This window comes from Podarcis bocagei, assembly GCF_964188305.1.
Source record: "Podarcis bocagei genome assembly, chromosome: 8".
Taxonomy (NCBI): domain Eukaryota; kingdom Metazoa; phylum Chordata; class Lepidosauria; order Squamata; family Lacertidae; genus Podarcis; species Podarcis bocagei.
Genome location: NC_138133.1, coordinates 86631853 through 86655094, shown reverse-complemented (window position 1 = coordinate 86655094; position 23242 = coordinate 86631853). Strand labels below are relative to the sequence as shown.

The following is a 23242-nucleotide window of genomic DNA, read 5'->3' as shown; positions in this document are numbered from 1 at the left end:
AAAAATGCATTCTGATGGCTATTTCAAATAAAATGTCAACTTTGCTAAGAAAATTAGTTGAATGCCTTCAAGCTGTTTAAGATCTGGCAGGGTAAGCTGCAAGACAAGACATGCTCCGTTACTTACTGTGCAACAAATAACGTTCAGTTTGGGAAAAATATGGCTCAAACTGACTTTCCTGACCTCCTGTGAATTCTAGCTTTAAAATGCTAAGAGTGCATTAGAACAGCTGTATAAAGGCATAGTCAAAAATATCTCCAGACGTTGTGCTGTTCCCATCTATGGACTGTCCCTCCCAGTGGCCAAACAAAGGCAGTTTTATGTGTTATTTTTAATCCTTTGCTTCAAGCAGATTAAAGCTTCTCAGAGCCATTTCCATTTCACACTCTTCTTTGTCAGGGCAGAGACAAAAACATCTGAGGATTGCCTTCATTTCAGCAGATCAGGATTTGGGGGCAGGGTTGCTTTTATGCTCCCTATTTTAAAGTCTTGCTGTAGGCTCCAAAATTGGGGGTTCATTTATCAGCATTGACTGGGAGTTACACCAGGAATCTGTTCTGAGAGTCATGGCTCAGCCTAGCTTTTGGATTTCCAAAACAGAGAGTCCTTCGGAGCATGTGTGAAACCCTTACCACTCATGACCACAGCTGGTTTCCACACGTGAGTTTGGGACTTGGTTCACAAATCCTTTTTCAGAAGGCCACTTTTAGGAGGGAGCAGGGAATCCTAATGGGCAAAGCCCTCTTGAATGTCGCTTGCCATATCCTGTACCCTATTTTTTAGGTCAACCACTGCCAACCTTGTGTTCTCCAGATGTTTTAGGCTGCAACTCCCATCAGTCCCAGCCAGGTCTTAGATTTGATCCTCAGTATCCTCCGGTAAAGGGACGCAGGTGGTGCTGTGGGTAAAACCTCAGTGCCTAGGACTTGCCGATTGTATGGTCGGCGGTTCGAATCCCCGCGGCGGGGTGAGCTCCCGTCTTTCGGTCCCAGCTCCTGCCCACCTAGCAGTTTGAAAGCACCCCTAAGTGCAAGTAGATAAATAGGTACCGCTTTATAGCAGGAAGGTAAACGGCGTTTCCATGCGCTGCGCTGGTGCTGGCTCGCCAGAGCAGCTTCGTCACGCTGGCCACGTGACCCGGAAGTGTCTTCGGACAGCGCTGGCTCCCAGCCTCTTAAGTGAGATGGGCGCACAACCCTAGAGTCGGTAGGGGTACGGGCAGGGGTACCTTTACCTTTACCTTTATCCTCCGGTAGGATTGGGAAGACATCTGAAACCCTGGAGTCTGCCAATCAGTGTAGACCAGGCATGTCCAAAGTCTGTTTTGGGGGCCTAATCCGGCCCGCCAGTTGGTTTAATCTGGCCCCTGTGGCAGTTGTTTATTTTCTGTGGTAAAATCCTAAAAAAAGCTCAAGAACTTCAATCCTAAAGAAAGGTCAGCAACTTTGGTCAGCCCTCACGCATGTTCACTTCATCAAATCTGACCCTCTTTGGAAAATGTTTGGACACCCCTGGTGCAGACCAGCCTTGCTTTCTCCAGATACTTTGAACTGTAACTCCAATCAGCCCCAACCAGCACAGCCATGAAGACTCTACCAGATTTTGGGTTCAGGGGCTAGATTTAGCTCAGTGTCGATCCTTGGAATGGCAGATGGGAGGCATTACTCAAAGGCAAACTTTATCCATGGCTCTTCAGCTTTTAAGTTAAGCATTTTCAAAAACTTGTCAAGTAAGCATACAGGCAAGGTTGTTTTGGAGGAACCAGGGCAATGTGTGTGTTAGCACCTCTGTAAAGCAAACTAGAAATACATGGCTTATCTGAAAAGAAAAGGGTTGATTCTAAATTTGAAAGTGAAAAATGTCATGAATTCTTGCTGCATCTGTTTAGACTTACTATTACTGAGTGTTGGAGACACCACGGTGATGTGCATAGATAGCTTGCCAGGCATGCAGCTAAGAAATCAGGATTCCCATTTTTAGCTGGTTGTAGCTCTACATGTTTTTCATTGTCTTGGCTATTGACTGTCTCTTGTAAGTTGTGGCTTTTAATGAGCTAGTGTGTTGTGGTCATCAGCCCCCATTTCTTCCACCCTTCCCCAAGTAGAATGGCAGAAGTTTCCATCCAGCTGTTACAACAGACAAATAAATAAAAACTCGATAAACAAATGGTTTGTTCATCATGTGTACATGGAGACCAGTTTCTTGAGGTTTGCAGCTGTCATGACAGTTTGCAAATGACACCGAGTGCTCTTTAAAGCAAAGGTGCTGCTAGGATTTGGGTTGTTAATTGGGGTGTGCAAAAGGTGGGGGCAAATTGCTTTGTTCCTGAAGACGAGTAATGAAATGGGACTTCCTTGCCACAGTTCCAGCAATAAGACAGATAGGCTTTCCCTACCCCAGACCCAGAGAACTGGGAATATTTAGAGAGAAATACTCCTGTTCATTGTATGTATGTACAGTGGTACCTCTGGATGCAAACAGGATCCGTTCCGGAGTCTCGTTTGCATCCTGAGTAGAACGTAACACACAACTGCATGGGTAGCGTTTTCCGCTTCCACGCATGCATGTGACGTTACTTTGAGCATCTGCGCATGCGCGAGTAGCGAAACCCGGAAGTAATGCATTCCGTTACTTCCAGGTCACCGCAGAGCGTAACCTGAAAACGCTCAACCTGAAGCATATTCAACCCGAGGTATGACTGTGTATGTGCATAACACAGCTTATCCTGTCTTTATCTTAGCTAAACAGTTTTTGCAAGGTGTTGCATTATTTAAAAAAAACATGCAAGACCTGCTTGAGCATTTCAGCAAATGTGCATGTGCTTTGTTCTCAAACCACACTCAACTCACTAAAAGTATACAAAAAACAACAACAAAAAACCAGTTGTTCACCTCCAGACCAAATTTACCTGATATTTTGCTCCTGGAACAGACCTATAAGGGGGAAAAATGGCACTATATTGGTCTGATTTATTCTATCTTTGTGGTGGCAGTAGGGTGTGTTCATTTGGAGCCTACTGAGATTGCAGGGCAGTAGGCTCAAAATCCATTTATTTCCAGCAACCAGATGAAATAAATTGCTATCTGAGTTTTTGCCTTCTCCATCTCTATAGAAACTGCAGAGTGGTTTTACATTTGGCAGAGCAGAGAAGCAGAATCTAATAGCCAATCAAGGAGGAATTTATTTTTAAAATGAGCAAAGGGCTAAGGCAACTGATCTCATGCCTTTCATCACTTTATTCCAAGTGGTTAACTGGGGGAGCTAGATGAGGAGGGTATAAATCCTGAACAGCCTTTAGAAACTCCTGACTCCATCCCAAAGTTGCTGTGCTGCCAAACTGATTAGTTTGTGGCTCTGTAGAGACCAGTGTGGAAATGATCGGATCAGCTTCGAACTCCTTAGAATATATGTAGCACAGGATACTGTAACTGCTCAGTAAATCTTGGAAGCTTCTGCATGCCAAGTCTTTTCAAGATGGCTACTATCCAAGTTGGGTGATTTGCATGGCAGGAAGGGGAGTGAATTTCTGAAGAGGCAGCAAATCTTCAATTAGTCACTTCAAGTGGGAAAGATGTGGTAAGTAGCTGAGCAATAGAGGAGGTAGTACTCTTATTTGTTTTACTGGAGAAAAATTCCTTCTGTTCTCTGTTAGAAGCCTCTCACAGCTTTTGTTTGAGCTTGCCTGCTAGTAAAACGTTAAGCAATAAGAGTTTTAGATGCAGTTTTAAGCATTTGATGTTATATTCAACATTACTAATAGAACTGAAAATACCTTTCCGTCTTTCTTGTTAAGTCAGAAGCTTCTTTCGGACTTTTCAGAGATGCAACAATCTTATTTTACATGTGGTGTATGAATGTTTTCAAGCAAGTACGTGCTTGATTAATTGCCTCAGTATAATTACACTGGTGCCATTAGATCAAAAGGAATGTGGATATATAGATATTTTCAGTGTTCTTCTGTGGGATCACCCGTAACTTTCTAAATATATCTCTCATTGCCATATGTCTTGATGTTTTAAGAGTCTTGCGTTTCAAAATGCAGTTGCTAATTTCGCAAAGGCATTCTCCCCACACCCCCATTTCCCCTCCCCACTATTAGTCTTACGAAGCCTAACCGTTTCTATTGCTGTCTAAAAAGAAGACATATTTGTCTAGCAAATTCCTTACTTGTCTGCCGTCTGGAACCATTGGTTTGGGGAATGTGCTTGGAGGAGACTTGAGGACGGCATCTATTACATTCTGAGCCAGAATGCCATTTATCTTCAGTGCAACATTTATTTTCCCCCTAGTACAATACTGGAGGAAGAGAAGCTGCAGCAGGAGGAGCGGATGAGAATGGAATCAAGGCGACAGGTTACGGTGTCCTGGGATTCAGGAGGATCAGATGAGGCTCCTCCCAAGGTACAGAAGATGGGTTTCTCTCATATCCTTTATACTAAAACTGTGTGGCTTCTTCATTCCACCACAGGCCACATCCGGATACAGAGCCTTTGAATCTCTGTTGTTAAAGTGCAGACAACTACATTCTTTTTTCTGTTCTTTTTTTAAAAAAGCTGTCTTCCTTTGCCGCAGAGCTCCTTTTGAAAAAGTCCTGAGAGAAAGAAAGCTTAAAGGTAGCAGAAATAGAAAGAAATACAACATATCTTGTTATTTTTCTACACTTGAAAGTTGAAAAGTATTACTTAAATAATGTAAAAAAAAAAGTGAAACTGACATGCAACATCTGATGTTGATTATCTATTGACTGAAATTTAGAATAAGTGTGATTTCAGTAATTCCTACTCATTTGGTTCACATTTTGTTATCTGCTTTGCTGAAACTTGGTATGGTTCATGACATGTTCCCCGTAAACCTCTATGAAGACATTAACTGGGTCTGATAGTAGGTGAACTTTCAGTGGTAATACGTCAGGTGGTTGCTCACTCTTCTCTATGCTCTCATTGTCCTCTTTAGAATCTCCTCCCAGGGGCACCCAGATTATCATTGTATTATTTTTACCTGGGGATTAAACATTTTCATTTTTGCCTTCCTGACCGCTTGTAAATAGCTGGCTTGTGAGACATCCATAAAGTTTTATTTACGACATAATAGCACGCCATTCAGAAATGAGTTCATTCCATTCCAATTTATACTGGGGCTTATCCCTTGCTCAGTGGATGGTGAGACCATTTTCAGATGTTTTGCTTACATCTGTTTTCACTTCATCAGCCTTTCCCTCAATGCTGATGTACATGCGACAGATACCTATGTTGCATAAAATGTGAGTGGGCTGCCAATGTGTCTCTGACTGGGGATTGGTTGTTGGCAGGCTGGGAAGGGCTCTTTGTTCAGTGGTAGAGCGCATGCTTTGCATGCCACAAGGCTCCAAGACACCCCTGCCTGAGACCTTGGGTGCATTGCTGTCTGTTGGAGTAGAGACTATTAAGACTAGATGCTTGGATATGTTTGGAAGAAGGTGATTGATTGGATCCATTTCAGTCTGGCTTCAGGCCCTATCACAGCACCGCTTTGGTTATCCTAGTTGATGACATTTGTTGGGAGACCGATGGAAGGAGTGCACCCCTGCTCATTCTCCTTGATCTCTTGGTGGGTTTCAATACTGTTGACCATGGTATCCTTCTAAAGTACCTCAGAAAGGTGTGGGTTGAGGGCACTGTACTTCAGTGGTTCTGATCCTACTCCCAAGGCCATTTCCAGAAAGTAGTTATGGGAGGCTATTGTTTGGCATTGTGCAAGTTGTCCTGCGGTGTCCTGTCTTGTCCTCCATGCTATTTAATATCTATATGAAACCACTTGGAGCTGTCATCAGATTTGCAGTGAGGTGTCACCAATATGCAAATGACACCAAGGTCTACTCTCTGTTCCATCTGAAACAGGGGAGGTGGTCTCAGTGTTAGACCACTGTCTAGAGACAACGGTGGACTGGATGTGGGCCAGTAAATTGGAACTGAATCCTGAAAAGAAAGATTCAATATGTCCCAGGTTCTTGAGTACGGGAAGTGAGGAGACTGCCTGTCCTGGTTGGTTGCACAGTAACTTGCTTGCACAATAACTTGAGGGTGCTCCTGGATTCAGTCTTGTCACTGGAGGCTCAGGTGGCCATGGTGGCTTGGCGTGCTTTTTCCCAGCTCTAACTAAATTTTAAAAGCATATTGTGTGTTCCTTTCTTAGTTACCATGGCTTTGCCCTGCAGAACACAGAAGGCAATAAAATCAAATGAACAGAGGTTCGCACTGACCTGTAGCCAAGCCATTTGAATTACTGTACTCTCATGGTGAAGTGCTTTGAATAACTAATACATACATTTGCAGAAGTAAACAAATGGCATGAGTTGTAGCAGCAAGCTGCCACTAGTATCTTACAACATTGTTTGATGGCATCAACTGTTAAATTCTTAGAACTAATCTGAGTGGATAATAGGTTTCTTTAAATTAATGAATGAAGAATTACAGCTTGATTAAGAGAAGCACAACACTAAATCCTTTGAAAGCTGTGGCTAATGAGCAATGGGACCTGATTAGCACATAATAGAGGAGATTTTGGATCTGTGCTCTTTTGGGGGGTGGGGAATACAGATGGGCTCTGACGTGACTGAGAGAAAAGGGTTCTAGTTACCTTTTCTGCCTTCTGTTTTGAACCTGAATGTACTGGAAGTGGGGATCAACCTTCATGAACTTTTCAATAAAATTTGAGCCTATGAAAAAGCATCAGTTGAATGCAATAGGAATTTGTAAAGCACATTACTTAGTCGCCATCTGTAGGGATCACAGTAATGCCAAAACCATTTTTGTTGATCCAGTTTGTTCATCTAGTAATTGTCCTTATACCTTGTTTGCTCCTTTGCCATACAAATTGTGTCCATCCCTACTGCATGTTTTCATTTGCTGCCAGTCATAAACCTGGTGATAGTCCTGGGCAGATTAGGATGAAACCCAAGTCTAAGTGCATAAATGAAAGAAACTTCTTGCATCTGTTTTGTTGCATTTTTATTTTATTATTTTACTAAAAACATAGTGGGTTGCTTTATTTTGTTTTGAAATGAAAGTGTGTTTCTCTGTATTTCTAGCCCAGTAGACCTGGTTATCCCAGTCCAAGATCCAGTGAAGGGTTTTATCCCAGCCCACAGCATATGGTACAGCCCAATCATTACCAGGTGAGAACAACTAATTCTTAATCACTACTGTTTCACTGTTTTAAAAAAATCATCATATTAAATGTTTGCAGAAGGAAGGAAAGCATGGTTCATATAGTTGGGGGATGGTCCACACATGGCCCATAGGGAGCCCTGACACACTTTTGTAAGAGCTTTTTGCACAACTCAGTTTCCAATATTACTGTTACTCTCATTAAACAGTTACTGCTAACTGCATACCAGATATGGGGCAGAAGTGGTGAAGTCTCTGGTCAGGGGAACAAAAATTAGGCATATTATTTTAAATTTTTTTTTACTATTGACTTATTTTTCATACTTTTTCCTCCTCCTGCTAATTATGCTCAGGCATAGCTTCTGTAATTTTGCCAGGCGCAACCCATACACTTTCAAGCACATTTATCACAATTTTGAAGCTAGTTTTTTTTTAAAAAATGAAAGATGTTGTTCCTGATAATGAATTCTGTTCCCACTACAAACTTATTTGGTTGAACTTTGCTATCGTGGAATTGCAGAATGTTAACAACCCTGAAATTGGGTTGCTGAAGGAATAATGGATTTATGTTGGGTTGTCAAAAACACATTATCTGGCACAGTAACTTGAAAAAAGAGCAAAGAAACTGACAGCAATAGAAGGTGCATTTAGTTGTTATTAATATAAACCTATGTTCCTACCTTCTCCTGGTCTGTCTTGTCCAGAATTGGTACACTGGCAGACACTAGCTCTGCAAGGTTTCAGCCAAGTCTCTCCCACCCCCACCCCCCGCCGCCGCCACCCCAGTCTTGTCAACGGGGACCTTCTACAGTGGTGCCCCGCAAGACGAATGCCTCGCAAGACGGAAAACCCGCTAGACGAAAGGGTTTTCCGTTTTTGAGCTGCTTCGCAAGACGATTTTCCCTATGGGCTTGCTTTGCAAGACGAAAACGTCTTGCAAGTGTTCCAATTTTTTTTCGCTCCCCCCCCTTTTCTAAGCCACTAATAGCCTTTTAGCCGCTAATCCGCTAATCCTTTAATAGCCGCTAAGCCTTTAATAGCCGCTAAACTGCTAATAGCGCTAATCCGCTAATAGGGTTGCTTCGCAAGACGAAAAAACCGCTAGACGAAGAGACTCGCGGAATGGATTAATTTTGTCTTGCGAGGCACCACTGTACATGCAAAACATGTTTTCTGCCACTGAGCTATGGGCTCTCCCCTATTAAAGGAGTAATTACACCAGAAGACCTAAAGAAATAGCTCCAAAGGGCTGGGGCATTGCTAGGTTGGGCTGGAATTGACCTGCGAATACAAAAGCTCTGGTGAGGGGGTAAGTCTAAACAAATATGCAAGTTGGAAAAAACTTAGGTATATAACATTTCTAATGCCAAGAACCCAATTCTCTCCCTCCTGCATTTTTTTAAATGAATGTGCTTTTTAGATTTCCATATTGTTATTATTTGTATGCCCTTTGCATAACTGTTTATTTGTGCATTCCTTTCATTGTGCCAGAAAAAACGTAATACTTATATTGGTGAATGTATAATTACTCATTCCCAATTTATAATTCTCGCTGTCTTTTAAAAAGCAAATGAGTGAGCGAGGTTGGCATAGTGGAGGGATGAGAAGCATCAGAGGTAGAGCTTTTTTTCAGTCGGAACTTAGTGGAACTCAGTTCTGGCATCCATCAGGTGGGCATCATTGCCATTCTAAGAGAATGAGGGATGTGTTCGTGATGAGTTCCGGCACCTCTTTGTCTAGAAAAATAGCACTGAGCAGAGGTACATCCGGATTAAGAATGCACTGGGAGGTAGGTAGAAAGGACTTTCCTGAAAATGGTTTTGATGAGTAACTAGAAGGAGGCTGTGCAGCTGATTTGAAAAGTTTGTTCAAGGGTAGGAAGAAATAACAACATTGAGCAATATGAGAATTTAGCAAATGATGCTGATAGCCAGTGAGTTTGTGCAAAGGCAATGGAAGCAGAACAAAGGCACCAGAGAGTGAAAGAGAGAGGTGGGAAATATATATATTTGGGGGGCGGGGAGTGTTTTAAGTCTGTCACTTTGTGCATGCCAGAATCTCAGTGGAAGGAACGCACATGAGGCTTGACTTATTTGAAGTTGCAGTGGGTGAGGAGGAATTCAGATGATGGAGCTCCTATGTCTGCAGCAGGCTGAGAGCGAAGACATTTGAGCTTGACTGGGAATCAGAAGTGAATAGGGAGAGAGAGTGCAGAAGACTTTATTGAGGGGGATGGCCATAAAATTGTAAATACTCAAAAGGGAAAGTTGATTTCGGCAGGGGCATGCAACCTGAGTTGAGAGGGGGAAAGGTAGCAGTAATGCCAGTGAGGAGGGTATTATGGTGGTTTAGAGGAGGGGCAACTGGAGCAAGGGTCCAGTATACCTGAAGGAGCGTCTCCACCTCCAACGTTCTGCCTGGACACTGAGGTCCAGTGCCGAGGGCCTTCTGGCGGTTCCCTCACTGCGAGAAGCCAAGTTACAGGGAACAAGGCAGAGGGCCTTCTTGGTAGTGGCGCCCGCCCTGTGGAACACCCTCCCACCAGATGTCAAAGAGAAAAAGAACTACCAGACTTTTAGAAGACATCTGAAGGCAGCCCTGTTTAGGGAAGCTTTTAATGTTTAATAGGTTATTGTATTTTAGTGTTCTGTTGGAAGCCACCCAGAGTGGCTGGGGAAACCCTCCCAGATGGACGGGGTATAAATTATTAATACTAATACAGTGGTGCCTCGCAAGACGAAATTAATTCGTTCCGCGAATTTTTTCATCTAGCGAATTTTTTGTCTTGCGAAGCACGGTTTCCCATAGGAATGCATTGAAAATCAATTAATGCGTTCCTATGGTCAAAAAAAGTCCAAACAAAGCCAAATTTGGTACAACAAGAGTTTATTAAGTGCTCTTTAAAGTCACACATACTGTAAAGAACATTTCAAAATTCAAACGCAGAATTTTTTTAAAAAAACAGCAGAGTGGCCCAATGGTCACAGAAAATCATAAAAATGCAGAAAAAAACCCACAAGCTTCCAGATTCTTGCAAACCCCTCCCCAACTGTTCCCCCAGCCACCCAGCACACAGAAATTCAAATCCAGATTTTTTTTAAAAAAAAAACAGCAGAGTGGCCCAATGGTCACAGAAAATCATAAAAATGCAGGGGGGGGGGGACACAAGCTTCCAGATTCTTGCAAACCCCTCCCCAACTGTTCCCCCAGCCACCCAGCACACAGAAATTCAAATCCAGATTTTTTTAAAAAAAACAGCAGAGTGGCCCAATGGTCACAGAAAATCATAAAAATGCAGGGGGAAAAAACTAGCTTCCAGATTCTTGCAAACCCCTCCCCAACTGTTCCCCCAGCCACCCAGCACACAGAAATTCAAATCCAGAATGAGTGGCCCAATGGTCACAGAAAATCATAAAAATGCAGAAAAAAACACACAAGCTTCCAGATTCTTGCAAAACCCCTCCCCAACACCAAGTCCTTAAATTCCAAACACCCCAACCCAAAATCCAAACCCCCCCAAAAAAAGTTTTAAAAGCTTAACTTACCAAATGGCTGCAAAAGAAGTTTTGGAAAAGCTTCAAAAATCACCAAAGTCTTTAAAAACCTCAAAAAAGGCTACTATGTACACTGCGTTCTATGAGTTGCTCCTCGAAGTCAAGTCGCAACTGTATTAACGGTGTTAAGAAAAAGGAAACAAACTTGCAAGACGTTTTCGTCTTGCAAAGCAAGCCCATAGGGAAATTCGTCTTGCGAAGCAGCTCAAAAACGGAAAACCCTTTCGTCTAGTGGGTTTTCCGTCTTGCGAGGCATTCGTCCTGCGGGGCACCACTGTAGTAATAATAATAATAATAATAATAATAATAATAATAATAATAATAATAATAATTTATTATTATTATTATTATTATTATTATTATTATTATTATTATTATTATTATTTTATTAAGGATTTTCCCAAGTGAGAAAAGGGAAGGGTGTAATGTGATGTAAAGACAGACAAGGCAGGCAGGATTTGAAGATGGTTTGGATGTTGGCAGATCTTACCCAAAGTGCTCCAAAAAGTAAGAATCTGGAGATGAAGCAAGTAACAGCATCTCTCACTTTACACGAGTGAGGGAATTACGTAGTTTCGAATGGAAAGGGTATGAGCTCTGTCTTTGCCATTTTAAATGCTGACACATTTGCAAGACTACTGGGAAGAAATGTGGATGAGACTGAGGTAGAGGATTAGGCAGAAGCTGAGAGGTCAGAGCTGAAAGAAAAAATGTGGGCACTGTTGCTGCACTGTTGTCTTAAAGCTGTAGTATAATCCTTCCTCATTTATTCAGGGTTTATGGAAAGCTGTAAGTTGCAAATGTTGCACAGATGTGGAAGTGCAATTAAATGTTCCGATAAGACACTTCTCAGCGGTCTCCTTGAAGGCTTTTACATTTGCTAAGAGAAGCCAAAGTTTATGTATTTATTTTGCTTTGTTTTATCTTTGATCTTGTACCACCCTGGATCCTTTGACAATAATTATTTCAGTAACTCACAGATGGATGCAAAGCTTGCAGTATGTCTACAATGCTGTGCATTTTTAAACTGGTCTCTCATTTGAAACCAGCTTTGGATCACAATGGAGAAACTGTTGGAACATCTTCCAGCTTCTTGTGCTAATTATCTTCTGCCACCACAGATGTAAAAGCTTGTAGAAAATGCCAGGGGTCTGTATTTAGCAGTATATATAGGGAAATGCAAACATAATCATTATAGTGTCAGCAAGCACTGTGCGCTTGTATATCATGCACAAGTGTTCTGATATGGGCATGTTCATTAAGGGCATTATAAGTTTCATTTTTCAGAAATAATCTCTAAAAATTAGGTACATATAAGGCAGCATCTAAGGGCATGTCATATTGTGACTGAAAGCATCAATTTCAACTCTCCTTTTCTCTCACTTGGATTTTTTTTTGTACCCCCCCCCCCTTGCTTTTGATTTATGAGGACAAACTCGTAAAACATGTAAAAGTTTAACTGGAGACTTCGTAGTGAGTTCAGGCATTTCTCATTGCTTTCTTTGGTAGGTCTCAGGGTACACCAGTTCCCATGGGATTCCAGCTATGGCGGGTAGCATTTATCCAGGCCAGGCTTCCCTCTTGGATCAAACAGATTCCTGGAATCATCGGCCTCAAGAAATATCCATGTGGCAACCCAACATGGAGGTAACTTCTTCCCAGCAACTTGTGGGCAGTTGAGAGCATTCTCTTGCTTTCTAGCTAATATGTGTATTCCCTCTCCCCTTTCCCTCCTCCACCTCCTTCAGTAAGGCTTCAATAGCCTCATTTGTCCTCCTTCTGGTGTTTCACCCCCACCCAGTTTGACATAATCTGTATGACGAAAGCAGCTCCCAGGATGCTTCTGTGCAGCCTTGCTTTTCTGAGAGAGCTAGTTAATCATCCCAGGCAATCCATATAGGGCAGTGCAGAGTTGTTCCATTGCTGCATCAGAGCAGCCAGAGCCAGAGGGCAGTGATACCAGGTAGATTATACAGCTGCCATCTGCTGGGAGAAAAGGGAACCTAGTGTTGGTTTCACACCATTCTCCTTCTTCAGTGAATGACAAGACATTTCACAGTTGGTCTTCATTCCTTCCACAGGCAAGATTTCGGCTTGCCCTTTCCCGTACCCAAGTCCCTGACCTTGCATCAGTTCTAATATACTCATCATTTAATGCACTATACTGGAGGAGGCTGAAACTTTGTGCTAAAAAACAACAACATTCTTGTTCCTCTGGTGTGCTGTTTAAACCTCCCTGTCCAACCTCTTAGTACAACAACTTCCTACAAGTGGTTCTACTCATGACAAAGCATCACTGGCATGTCATTTTGAGTGGGTGGGTGGTAGTGCTAGTGACACGAAGCATTGGGAGGACCATTAAGCACCTGTTTCAGTTGCTGAAGGCAATTGCTGCTACAGTTAGCTGAGTGCTTCTAGTGGTATAAGAGGGTTTTTAGATCTAAATATACATGGCTTCAATTCTCTTTCTGATAACTTTTTTCAAGTGCCTTTTCAGCCAAATAGATGGTCTGTAATGGATAGAAAAATACTTTTCAGTTGCGCAAATTTCCTGGCAGTTTCTCATTTATCCTTGCAACGACCAGTGAATTAGGTTCGGCTGCAAGCTAGCTGCATAGCTGAATTGGGGTTTCAGCCTAGAATTCTCGTGTCTAAATGTAATCTAGCACCACGTTTGTTTAATGAGTTTATTGCAAACTGATTTTTATCTTGCCTTAAAAGCTGCTGCCTTTAAGAACAGGATTATATTAACAGAATAAAAATACTACCACAATTACTATTCTTGGTTTCTCTCTCTCTTCGTCTGGTAGGATTCCGGCAGTTTAGATCTACGAGGAATGGGGCAAGTTCTACCTGCGCATCTAATGGAGGAGAGATTGATACGACAGCAACAGGAAATGGAGGAAGACCAGCGATGGTTGGAAAAAGAAGAGAGATTCCTGGTAATGCACTCCACTGCGCAGCTTATCTCTCGCTAATTAATGCAGTGTTCTCTAAGTCACACTTGGTGCTGGCTTCAGGTCAGTGCAGACACTGGTCAGATGCACCAATAAAGAAACCACAAGTCTCATGGTTCTGATAATAATTGCAAAGTAGGGATCCACAGATCACACTTGTGGGTGAGATCCAAGTAACACCTGACATTTGCAAATGTTCCAGTGTCCCTCCTTACAGATACATAGGTGATGTTGTATATCTGGGGGTTGCTGCTGTTCACTCCCACTTTAGATCCTAGTTAGGAACCTGACCTGATTCCAGTTCTTATCACAGATCTCCACACAAGAGGGAGGTGGGGAATGACCCCCTTTTCTCAAACTGACCTAATTTTAGCTGCACAAGTCACAGGAAAGATACAAGAGGATTAGAGCTGCCTTCATTAACACTTGGTTTCAGGTGGAAGAAACCAAGTACACAGGTCTTCCCCCCTCCCTCCCTCTCACTCAGATGGGTTCTACTCTCTGATAGGGAAGATGGAGAGGCTGAAAGGGCTAAGAATAGGCTCTCCTAGTGCAGACATTTCCATGATAGTTTCCCCTGGCGACCAGCAAAGAAACCGTACACCTATCGTGACTCAGGTGAGGATAATCCCAAGACTGTCTGAACCAGCTAAACCTCAGTCTTCCCCTTCCACTTGACCAACTTCACTGACATCATCTGCAAGGAATGGGCCAGGCCTTCCAAACCTGAGTCGCACTTTTCCATCTGTGACACATTCTACCCTCTCCCACATGATGAATTGCAAGACTCGGCCACACCCAAGTTGGATGCTAAGGGGGTAGTACTCACGTCAAAGGCTCTTCTCCTAACTTCAGACTTCCGTGAGCTACTGGTTGATCAGCAGTGGAGAAGTGAAGCTACTACACACAGGTTTGAGTCATCTTCTTTGGCTCTGAGGGCCTTTGTTAAATCCTCAATGATCTCTCAAGCGGCTTTTACTTGACCAAATGCAGCTCGGATAGAGAAGCACTCCAAGGTTTTCTACTCCTTGGTCTTCCTGATGGGTGCCTCACTAGCCATCCTTTGCCAGCCAGGCCCGTGTCTTAAGATCTTCTGGAGAGGCTCTGTTCCAAGGACCCTCTTTAAGTTAGTCGTGTACTGTGCTTTCACAAAGGAGAGGGCCTTTTCTGTGGTGGCACTTTAATTTTGGAATGCCCTCTAAGGAGGCACACCCAATGCTGAGTCTGCAAGAAAGAAAGAAATCTCAGGACTAACTGACACCCCCCCCCCAAATCGAAACAAAATTCCAAAACTGAATGAGAAGAGTTTTGACAGTACTCTTAGCTAATGGGGCCTTCCGCCACTGCTGTGCTGCCGTCACGCGATTTCTGTTCTCATCCTGGAGCAAAGTTCTTAACCCGAGGTACTATTTCTGGGTTAACAAAGTCTGTAACCTGAAGCATCTGTAACCCAAGGTACCACTGTATATTCAAGTGATTTCATGAAACATGTAGGCTTCCAATTAGTCCAGTTTTAATTCAGCCCTGCATTCCATAGCTACAGCTGTCTGCGTGGACACAGTGCCAGGCTACGCCAAGCCACGCCTAAAGGAGCTACTCACTTCCTTTTCTAAAGCTCTGCAACAGATCACAACTGAAGTGCCTCTTGTACTTCTCAGCTGCTTGGTGCCCTACTTAGAACCAGAAGGCCTTGGAAAAGTCCTGCACTTGAGCCTGGACTGAGCCTCCCATAAGTGGTTGCGGCAGGGAATTTGTGGCTGTCGGGTTGGGAGGGAGGGGGTGTGGTCCAGGTTGAACTATCCTCAGCCTTCACCCCTTACTGATGTGTCACAGAGAGGAGAGGGTTGGCTAACTGGATTCTGCAGGGCTGGAACAGGGAGCATTAATGCCCAGTGTGCAGCCTGGTTGACGGGCAGTGAAAACGCAGACCCTAGAGGCAAGGAGACACACCCTGCCAGCCCAGGTATGAAGGGAAAGTGGTCCAAATGTCTTCGATGAACTCTAAGCAGGCTTCCACAGAACGTTTTAATCAGATTTCTTAGGGGTGGAGATTCTGCGTATCTCCAAGAGGCCATCTTATTTTCTCTGTTAATCATTGGACCTGTTTTTCCTACGCTTTTAGCAATTTGCATCCTTGGATCTGTTGTGGCTTTCTGTCAATAGCACATTGATAGTTGTGCGCATGAGCACGCACGCACTGTCCAGCAAAGCTTGGAATTCTGCAACCCCTCACTGGCCTCTCTGGGTTTGGGGTGGAATAACTGACATAGTGCTCTTATCTCTGGCTTTTTATTTTTGTTTTCAGGGGTTGGTGAATTCACAAGTATTCCCACATATGTGCAGCTCAGCACATGTCTAGACGAACTAGGAAAACACGAATAGCAGCGGGTAAATTGGTGGAGCTGTGTGCTAAAGTTGGGTTTTTATTTTAGGATTAAAAAAAAAGAGAGAGAGAGAGAGAACACAGCCGTCATTTTTCCTTTGTTGAGAATGACTTGTGCATTTTTTCCCACTGAATTAATGAAAAAAAAGACATGGAATGCAGCAGAGCTCTCCAGCTCCTCTTTGTGAAGAGGGGCGGGGTGGTGGGTAATTATATCCTTGCCGTTCCCAAAAGAATTCAGCTAAGCAAGGGCTTCTGCGCACATTTCGCTTTTGTGGCATTTACCCTAAAGTGTTTTGCTGTCGTTGGTGCTGCATTAATAGTAAGCTGCCTTCACTTCCTGCTAGGTAGAGTGTCTAAAAGAAAGCTTGCATATACCTAGAGGTTGTTGAATTGAGAAAAAACTGCCCTCAGGATGCTGTGGGCACACACTACCAATCTACCCTTTTCAGTCACAACTGCAACACCTGTCCTGTCCTGTTGCATCCTCTTTTTTAAAAAAATAATAATGGGTGTGACTTTTAACAGCACCATTTTCTAATACACAAGGGGGACAATCCATTGTAAAAATACTTGTAGGTGCAACCTCCCCCGATAGGGATGCTTGAGGATTTTGCTTAGTTCACATTTTTAGGCAATCCACCTTGATTCATGCTTCTGGAATAAATACAGTTTGCACAGTTTTCTGAATTTTTCAATATTGTCATCTGCTCAAAAATGCAGTAAAATATATGTCAGGACAAAACAGATACAAAACCACGCACCTTGAGGTGAAATGCATACAAAATGCATATTCTGTGAAATACACATTAAAATGTGAACTATTTTGGGGGTTTTGTTTTTTTAATATTGCATAATGATGTGGATACGGAATGGACCTATGAACGGAGTGCCATGAACCAGAAACAAATTGATCTGTCCATCCATGTTCTATGACAGTTAGGCATTCAGGAAATGAGGAGAAGTGGCGAGGGTTCAGACCCTGATGCCATGATGCTGTTTCAGGCTGGAGAGAGCAGAGGGCTAACTCCCATCTGTTCCAGGAAGCATGGCCAATGATTAGGGGTGATGGGAGTTGCTGTCCAATGACATCTGGAGGGCCATAGGTTATTCAACCATGCTCTAAAGAGGTTGGAACATCCCCTTGGAATAGTGAGATGGCGCTATCATTAGGAGAAATCAAAGGCACAGGGGTGTGTTCCTCTCTCTTCCTCTCTACATTCTCCTAGTTGGGCAAACCAGGTTAACTATCCCTGTGACAGTAATTCAGTACTATCTACCTCACTCATGTATTGTTCAGTTGTGTGGGAGCTCCATCATTTGCCAGTGGACAAGTGCGAGATAGATTAAACACTCTCCAAGGAACTGATGCGATACTTGTTATATAATACACTTAATATGGGACGTGGGTTGCGCTGTGGGTTAAACCACAGAGCCTAGGACTTGCTGATCAGAAGGTTGGCAGTTCGAATCCCCGCGACGGGGTGAGCTCCCGTTGCTCGGTCCCTGCTCCTGCCAACCTAGCAGTTCGAAAGCATGTCAAAGTGCAAGTAGATAAATAGGTACTGCTCCGGCGGGAAGGTAAACGGTGTTCCTGTGTGCTGCTCTGGTTCACCAGAAGTGGCTTAGTCATGCTGGCCATATGACCTGGAAGCTGTACGCCAGCTCCCTCGGCCAGTAAAGCGAGATGAGCACCGCAACCCCAGAGTCGGCCACGACTGGACCTAATGGTCAGGGGTCCCCTTTACCCCTAATACACTTAATGCTTGTCCCACACTTGAAGAAACCAGTCTTTTATTGTGGTACACCCCTGCCTATTAGAACTCTCTGCCTATTGACATCAGGAAGGTGCCTTCATTGTATTCTTTTCGGCACACACTTAAAATATTTTTATTAAGGCAATCCTATCTAGACTTGTAGAAGTTGCATGTATTTTATTTCGTTTTTGGTATTGTTGGTTTTATTAATTTTGAATATTCTTAAATATCTGCTTTTACCTGCTTATCAGTGATGTTAATGCTTATATACATATATAACAGAGGTTCTCTTACTGTCAAACATTGCATAAATTTTGTTAAACAAATAAATGAAGTTGGTTGTTGAGAAGAAACTTAAACCCTGACCCTACATTCGGATGACAGACTAAGCCAGGGGTCAGCAAACCTTTTCAGCAGGGGGCTGGTCCACTATTCCTCAGACCTTGTGGGGGGCCAGACTATATTTTGAAAAAAATAATAATGAATGAATTCCTATGCCCCACAAAGAACCCAGAGATCCATTTTAAATAAAAGGACACATTCTACTCATGTAAAAATGTGCTGATTCCCGGACCGTCCGCAGGCCAGATTTAGAAGGCGATTGGGCCGGATCCGGCCTCCAGGCCTGAGTTTGCCTACCCATGCACTAAGCCAAACTATGGATTAGCAGCCATGCTGCCCTAACCTAAAAATCCCAGGGAGGAGCAAAATGACTGCGACCCCCTCTTCAGGAGCCAGCATGTTTGTGCTAAGCTATGATTTGGCTTAGTGTGGGGTGTGAACATAGTCTCTCTTTTAGCCCATCTCTGCTCTGCCCCTTTTAATTTAATTTTCTTTTTGGGGGGGAATTAAAAACTTAATCTGATCCATTTTGCAAAAGATCATTTCCAAGATTTTGTTTTTTATAAAAAAAATTCCTTCCAGTAGCACCTTAAAGACCAACTAAGTTAGTTCTTGGTATGAGCTTTCGTGTGCATGCACACTTCTTCAGATACACACGAAAGCTCATACCAAGAACTAACTTAGTTGGTCTTTAAGGTGCTACTGGAAGGAATTTTTTTATTTTGACTATGGCAGACCAACACGGCTACCTATCTACTACTTTGTTTTTTATATTATGCAGTGTAGTATCAGAGTAGGAGGATGATCCTTAGGATTTGTTTTATTTTAAAAAGTCAACAGATTCCTAATCTGACTTTTCAAAGGGATAATAAAAAGTGGCTTCTATTTTCTTCCTGCTAGAAGCAGCGTATTAGGTCCAGGCTGCCTTGTGAACTTTCTGCATCTCTGTGCTTTAAAAGAGCACTGGTAATTGGCCCCATTTGGGAAGTTTGGAGATGGAGCCAAGTACATTTAAGCCTTCCTCAAGCAGGAAACAGGAATTAATGTGAAGCGTTTCTCATCCTGTGGTTGAAATTTTCGCTGTTAGGAAGAAAAGCGCAATAAACGACGGCGCTGCTGCTGCTGCTGCTATTCCTGGGAGAATTAAAATGCAGGTTTTCCAATGTTGTGTTGGGGAAATGGTACTATCAATATTTATCTCAAAGCCTTTTTTATGTACAAGAGAGAAAGCGAGTAGTTAGAAAGAGCGAAAGAAAAGAAAAATCTTTAGAAGGGCTGCTGGGAGGTTCAGTTGCTGCGTTCTTGAAGAGTGTGTTGGGGTGTGTGTGTGTGTGTGTGTGTGTGTGTGTGAAGTTGAGGCATGAGGAGAAGGAATGCAATAGCATCCATATTAGTCAAAGTGCACTCTCTCCCACCCCTTCCTTTCCTCCCAGCAGAGGATTTTTATGTTTTGCCTTTCTTTTAGTAAGAATTCTATTTCTTAGGCTATTTGGCTTGCGTGGCTCTTCAAAACCCGCAGTACAAAACCACATCTCTTTTCATTTCCTTAGAAACCTGATGTGAGGCTCTCCAGGGGGAGCATCGATCGAGAAGATGGGAGTCTCCAGGGTCCGGTAAGCACAGATGCCATCTCTTCGACTACCGGGAGAAATGTTTCTTTAATTTTCTCGATGGAAAACGTTGTTAACATTCCGCTCGCGGGAGATGAGTTTTGATTTTCTCGGTGTTTCCACCATTGTTATGTTTACGTGAGAGGTTTCAAAAGGCTCCCGCTTCTCTGGGAACGGCGCTGACAGGGGAAGTCTTGTGCACGCAGCACTTTGGGGAGCTGCTTCTTTTCATGCCGCCGCCGCAGCAGATGCGCTCTTCCCTTTGCAAACAGAGCTCTAATTATTTTTAAAGCTGCTCTGCAGTACACAGCCAGGTCGGGTGTGTGTGTGTGTGTAACTGTGTTAGCTTTGCATTGACGTATCTGCCAACAGGAAGCAAAACTGTAAAGGAATGCCTGCAGATGTTTGAGTAACTAGAGAGCATTCTCCTAAGTAATGTGGAACTTAAGTAGTGTCTTGAGGGTGATGTTTGTAAGCAAGCTATCATCAAAACAAGGGCTGGATGAAAAGATGTGTTGGATGTGCTTGTAAAACACATCTGCAACAGGGGTATAGCTGCCTCAGACAATAAACATGTAATCTGATTGCTAGTCAGAAACCTGTACTTAGTGGTGACCTACCCCCTTTCAATTAATTACTGTGTTTGGGGCATTTAAATGTGCATTTCTCAGTACCTGGAGGTGCAGCTGCAATATCGAAAGGAAGTCTTAAGAACTCATTCATCCACCTTGGCTTTATAGAAATAAGGGCTGCACTGCTTTCACAACAGAGATCAGAGTATTTAAATTGGATTCTTAGCTTCAGGGCCTTTGGATCAACACTGGGAGTTTTGGGTGCGAACACAGACTTGTTTTAGTGCTTTTTTAGCCCCTCTGCAGTATAAACTTGCTGACAGCTTCAGGCTTGCTTGTTCATAGGGATTTCTGCTGCTAATGTACTGTGAGCATGCTACCTAGAAAGCAAATATCAGGCCTATCTTCAGATTTTTGAGGATCTGATCAGTGGAACTTGGTTGATCTCTGACTGCCGCTCCTTCATCTGGAGGGGAAGATCAAGGCATTCTTTGAGGTATGGGGCTGTAAACAGACACAGCTGTGTCCTGGGATGGCTGCTTCTGTAGTACAATCTCCAGGTCCTCTGGAGAAACAAGTTGTGTAGACAGCTGGAACATATTGCACTGTTCTATGTTCATACAGCAGAGCTGAAGGATCTCCCATTGTTGGTAACCTCTGTAACCATCCATTGCAGTCTACCAAACCTAATTTAAACAGAAGGCCCTTTCCACTTCTCAGAAGTGCTTTCTCATGTACGGTTCTGCAAGGTAATTTGGTTCTGCAATGAGATGGGCCTTCATTGTGGTGGCATGTACTCTGTCGTTCTGTTGGTGCATACTGAACCCTTTGACATGGAGATATTTATCCCAACCTGTATCTGTAGGGAATTGTTTCCACACTGTTCTTGTTTTATGGTTGTAACTATTTTTACTGGTTGTATAATTGCATGTTTTCTGGTTGGGACCCACCCTGAGACCTCATGGCGAAAGGGTGGGTAAGAAACACAGAGTGGTCTTCATTGACATTTTGCTTAGGGCAGATCCCTTGAAATTAAGGAACATGACTACGTTAGGTTGGTTGATTTCAATAGGTTTCCTATGAGTAAAACGTAATGAATGCCACCCCTATTTTTTTTAACTGTGCACATGCAGAAAGAGACAGAGACAGACAGACATACACACACATATAGAACAACATCACATCAATTCAAATCCAGTACAGATACCAGCTGAGATGTTTCTTACTCCTTTCCTGTTAGTTTTTCAGTTACACATTTTCTCTTGCTAGCATGCAAGCTTAGCCACCCACAAAGACACATATTTGCTCTGAGAGTGACACTAGAGCAGCTAGCTAGAACATGTTGAATGAATCAGTGCAGTGAATTATTCTGGATTTATCCTTGGGGGCAGCTGAGTTCATGCAGACGCTCTGTGGCTTGGCCTCATTTTGCAAGGTGACCTCGAAATGCTATGTTAGTAGATAACCAGCTTTTAAAAATTTGAGCTACCCAACGCTCTTGCCTGGGTTCTGATGAGGAAAGGGCATCTTTTCACTCACGTGTTACATTTTCTGCAGCAGAAATGTCCTGTTCAGATTCCCATATAGCCTTGCTTGTGTCGGCACTATTATCTTGCAGAGGAAAATTTTCTCTGTGACTGCTCACTTTTTGATAAAAGCACACCAGGCTTTTCTAAATCAATGTTTTTCTAAGAATGCAGCAGCCAAACAGCATGCACAAATGCCACTGTTGTTGTGCAGTGAGAGAATAGACTTTTATCTCGCTTGGCAAAGGGTTGTAGAAATATGATTAGATTTGAATCCTGTTATAAACCCCTTTCCAAATTAATAGCCAAGGTCTTTTGTTCGTTTTCCTTTTATTGTGGAACACAAGAGTAATTATCATGAAAGATCTGTTGAACAATATGGAGAGAGGCACAAGATTTTCATACTGCAACTCAGTAGCCTGGATTTTTGTGTTTGGATTGAAGAGGTAGAATGTTATAAACATGTCATTTTGTCTGAGTGATGGTAGCTGTGACCTTGCATGGATATATCACACGGATGCCGAGCAAAATAGCAGGAGATGGGAGGATTTGTTTTATGTTGTTTTCTCCTGAAATTTGAGAGCAGTGGGAGAGGAGAAATGTTGGAAATTCTTGTGGCTGGATAGCCTGATGCATAAGGATGGTGGGGGAGGGGAGTTAGCTGGAGAGGGTTTCTTTGTACATAAACACTGTGAGCAGACAAATAAAACTTATTTTCCTTTTTCAGGCTTCTAACCAGCACATTTATCAGCCTGTGGGTAAACCAGGTAAGTCATAAATAGGCAGCTTTACAGCCACAATGTGAACTCTCAATCTTTCCTCTCTAGGTCTCCTCCATTATTAGAAAATCCATTAGATTCTGGGGGAAACAACATTTGTCAAAGCTAGTGGCAGTCCTCAGTGGCTACTCCTGAGTAATACCATGTGTCTGGTTCTCCTATACCAACAGGATCTGTAAAGGTCCATTTAAACAAGCTGTGCCTATTACCTAATCTAGGAGGCTTCTGTGCTTGACTTCAAAGCCAACATATAAAGTATAAATTGCTCTTAAGTTCTAATTTTGGGGATTGTGTGTTTTGCTCTCTCATAGAAGGAGTTGGTTTGGGTGCTAGTGAAAATGGACTTGATGAGTTTCTGCTACATTCCAATTAAATGAGCCTAATGATTGTAGTTTTCATATCAATGTATGTATAATATTTTCTTACCAGATCATTCTGCTCCACCAAAGAAACCACCTCGCCCAGGAGCTCCCAGCCATTTGGGTAGCCTTGCCAGCCTGAACAGCCCCGTGGACAGCTACAATGAAGGGGTTAAGGTATATTCTTAGTGCAACGCTGGGTCGCATTGCACATTACTCGTCAAAGTCCTGGGTTAAGTTGAACAATTACTGTTACTA

At 43.0% G+C, this 23242-nt stretch overlaps 1 protein-coding gene and 1 long non-coding RNA gene across 12 annotated transcripts in view; one reads left to right on the top strand and one right to left on the bottom strand.

The window, feature by feature from the left end:
* PTK2 (protein tyrosine kinase 2) overlaps positions 1-23242 on the top strand; it is a 206681-nt gene that overhangs the window by 170197 nt on the left and 13242 nt on the right. For 9 of the 11 annotated variants that reach the window (XM_081204424.1, XM_081204417.1, XM_081204426.1 and 6 more), the window contains 7 exons: positions 4290-4401; positions 7067-7153; positions 12209-12346; positions 13510-13641; positions 19689-19751; positions 22574-22613; positions 23055-23161. In XM_081204424.1, the coding sequence (XP_081060550.1) occupies positions 4290-4401; positions 7067-7153; positions 12209-12346; positions 13510-13641; positions 19689-19751; positions 22574-22613; positions 23055-23161 (679 nt within the window). Of the gene's footprint in view, positions 1-3420; positions 3577-4289; positions 4402-7066; positions 7154-12208; positions 12347-13509; positions 13642-19688; positions 19752-22573; positions 22614-23054; positions 23162-23242 lie in introns of those variants that run through there. The other 2 variants (XM_081204418.1, XM_081204425.1) reach the window with 2 other exon arrangements.
* LOC308593155 lies at positions 16547-18697 on the bottom strand. Its single transcript, XR_014010792.1, has 2 exons — positions 18120-18697; positions 16547-16803 (listed from the first exon to the last, which is right to left on the bottom strand). It is a non-coding gene; the product is annotated as an uncharacterized lncRNA (long non-coding RNA).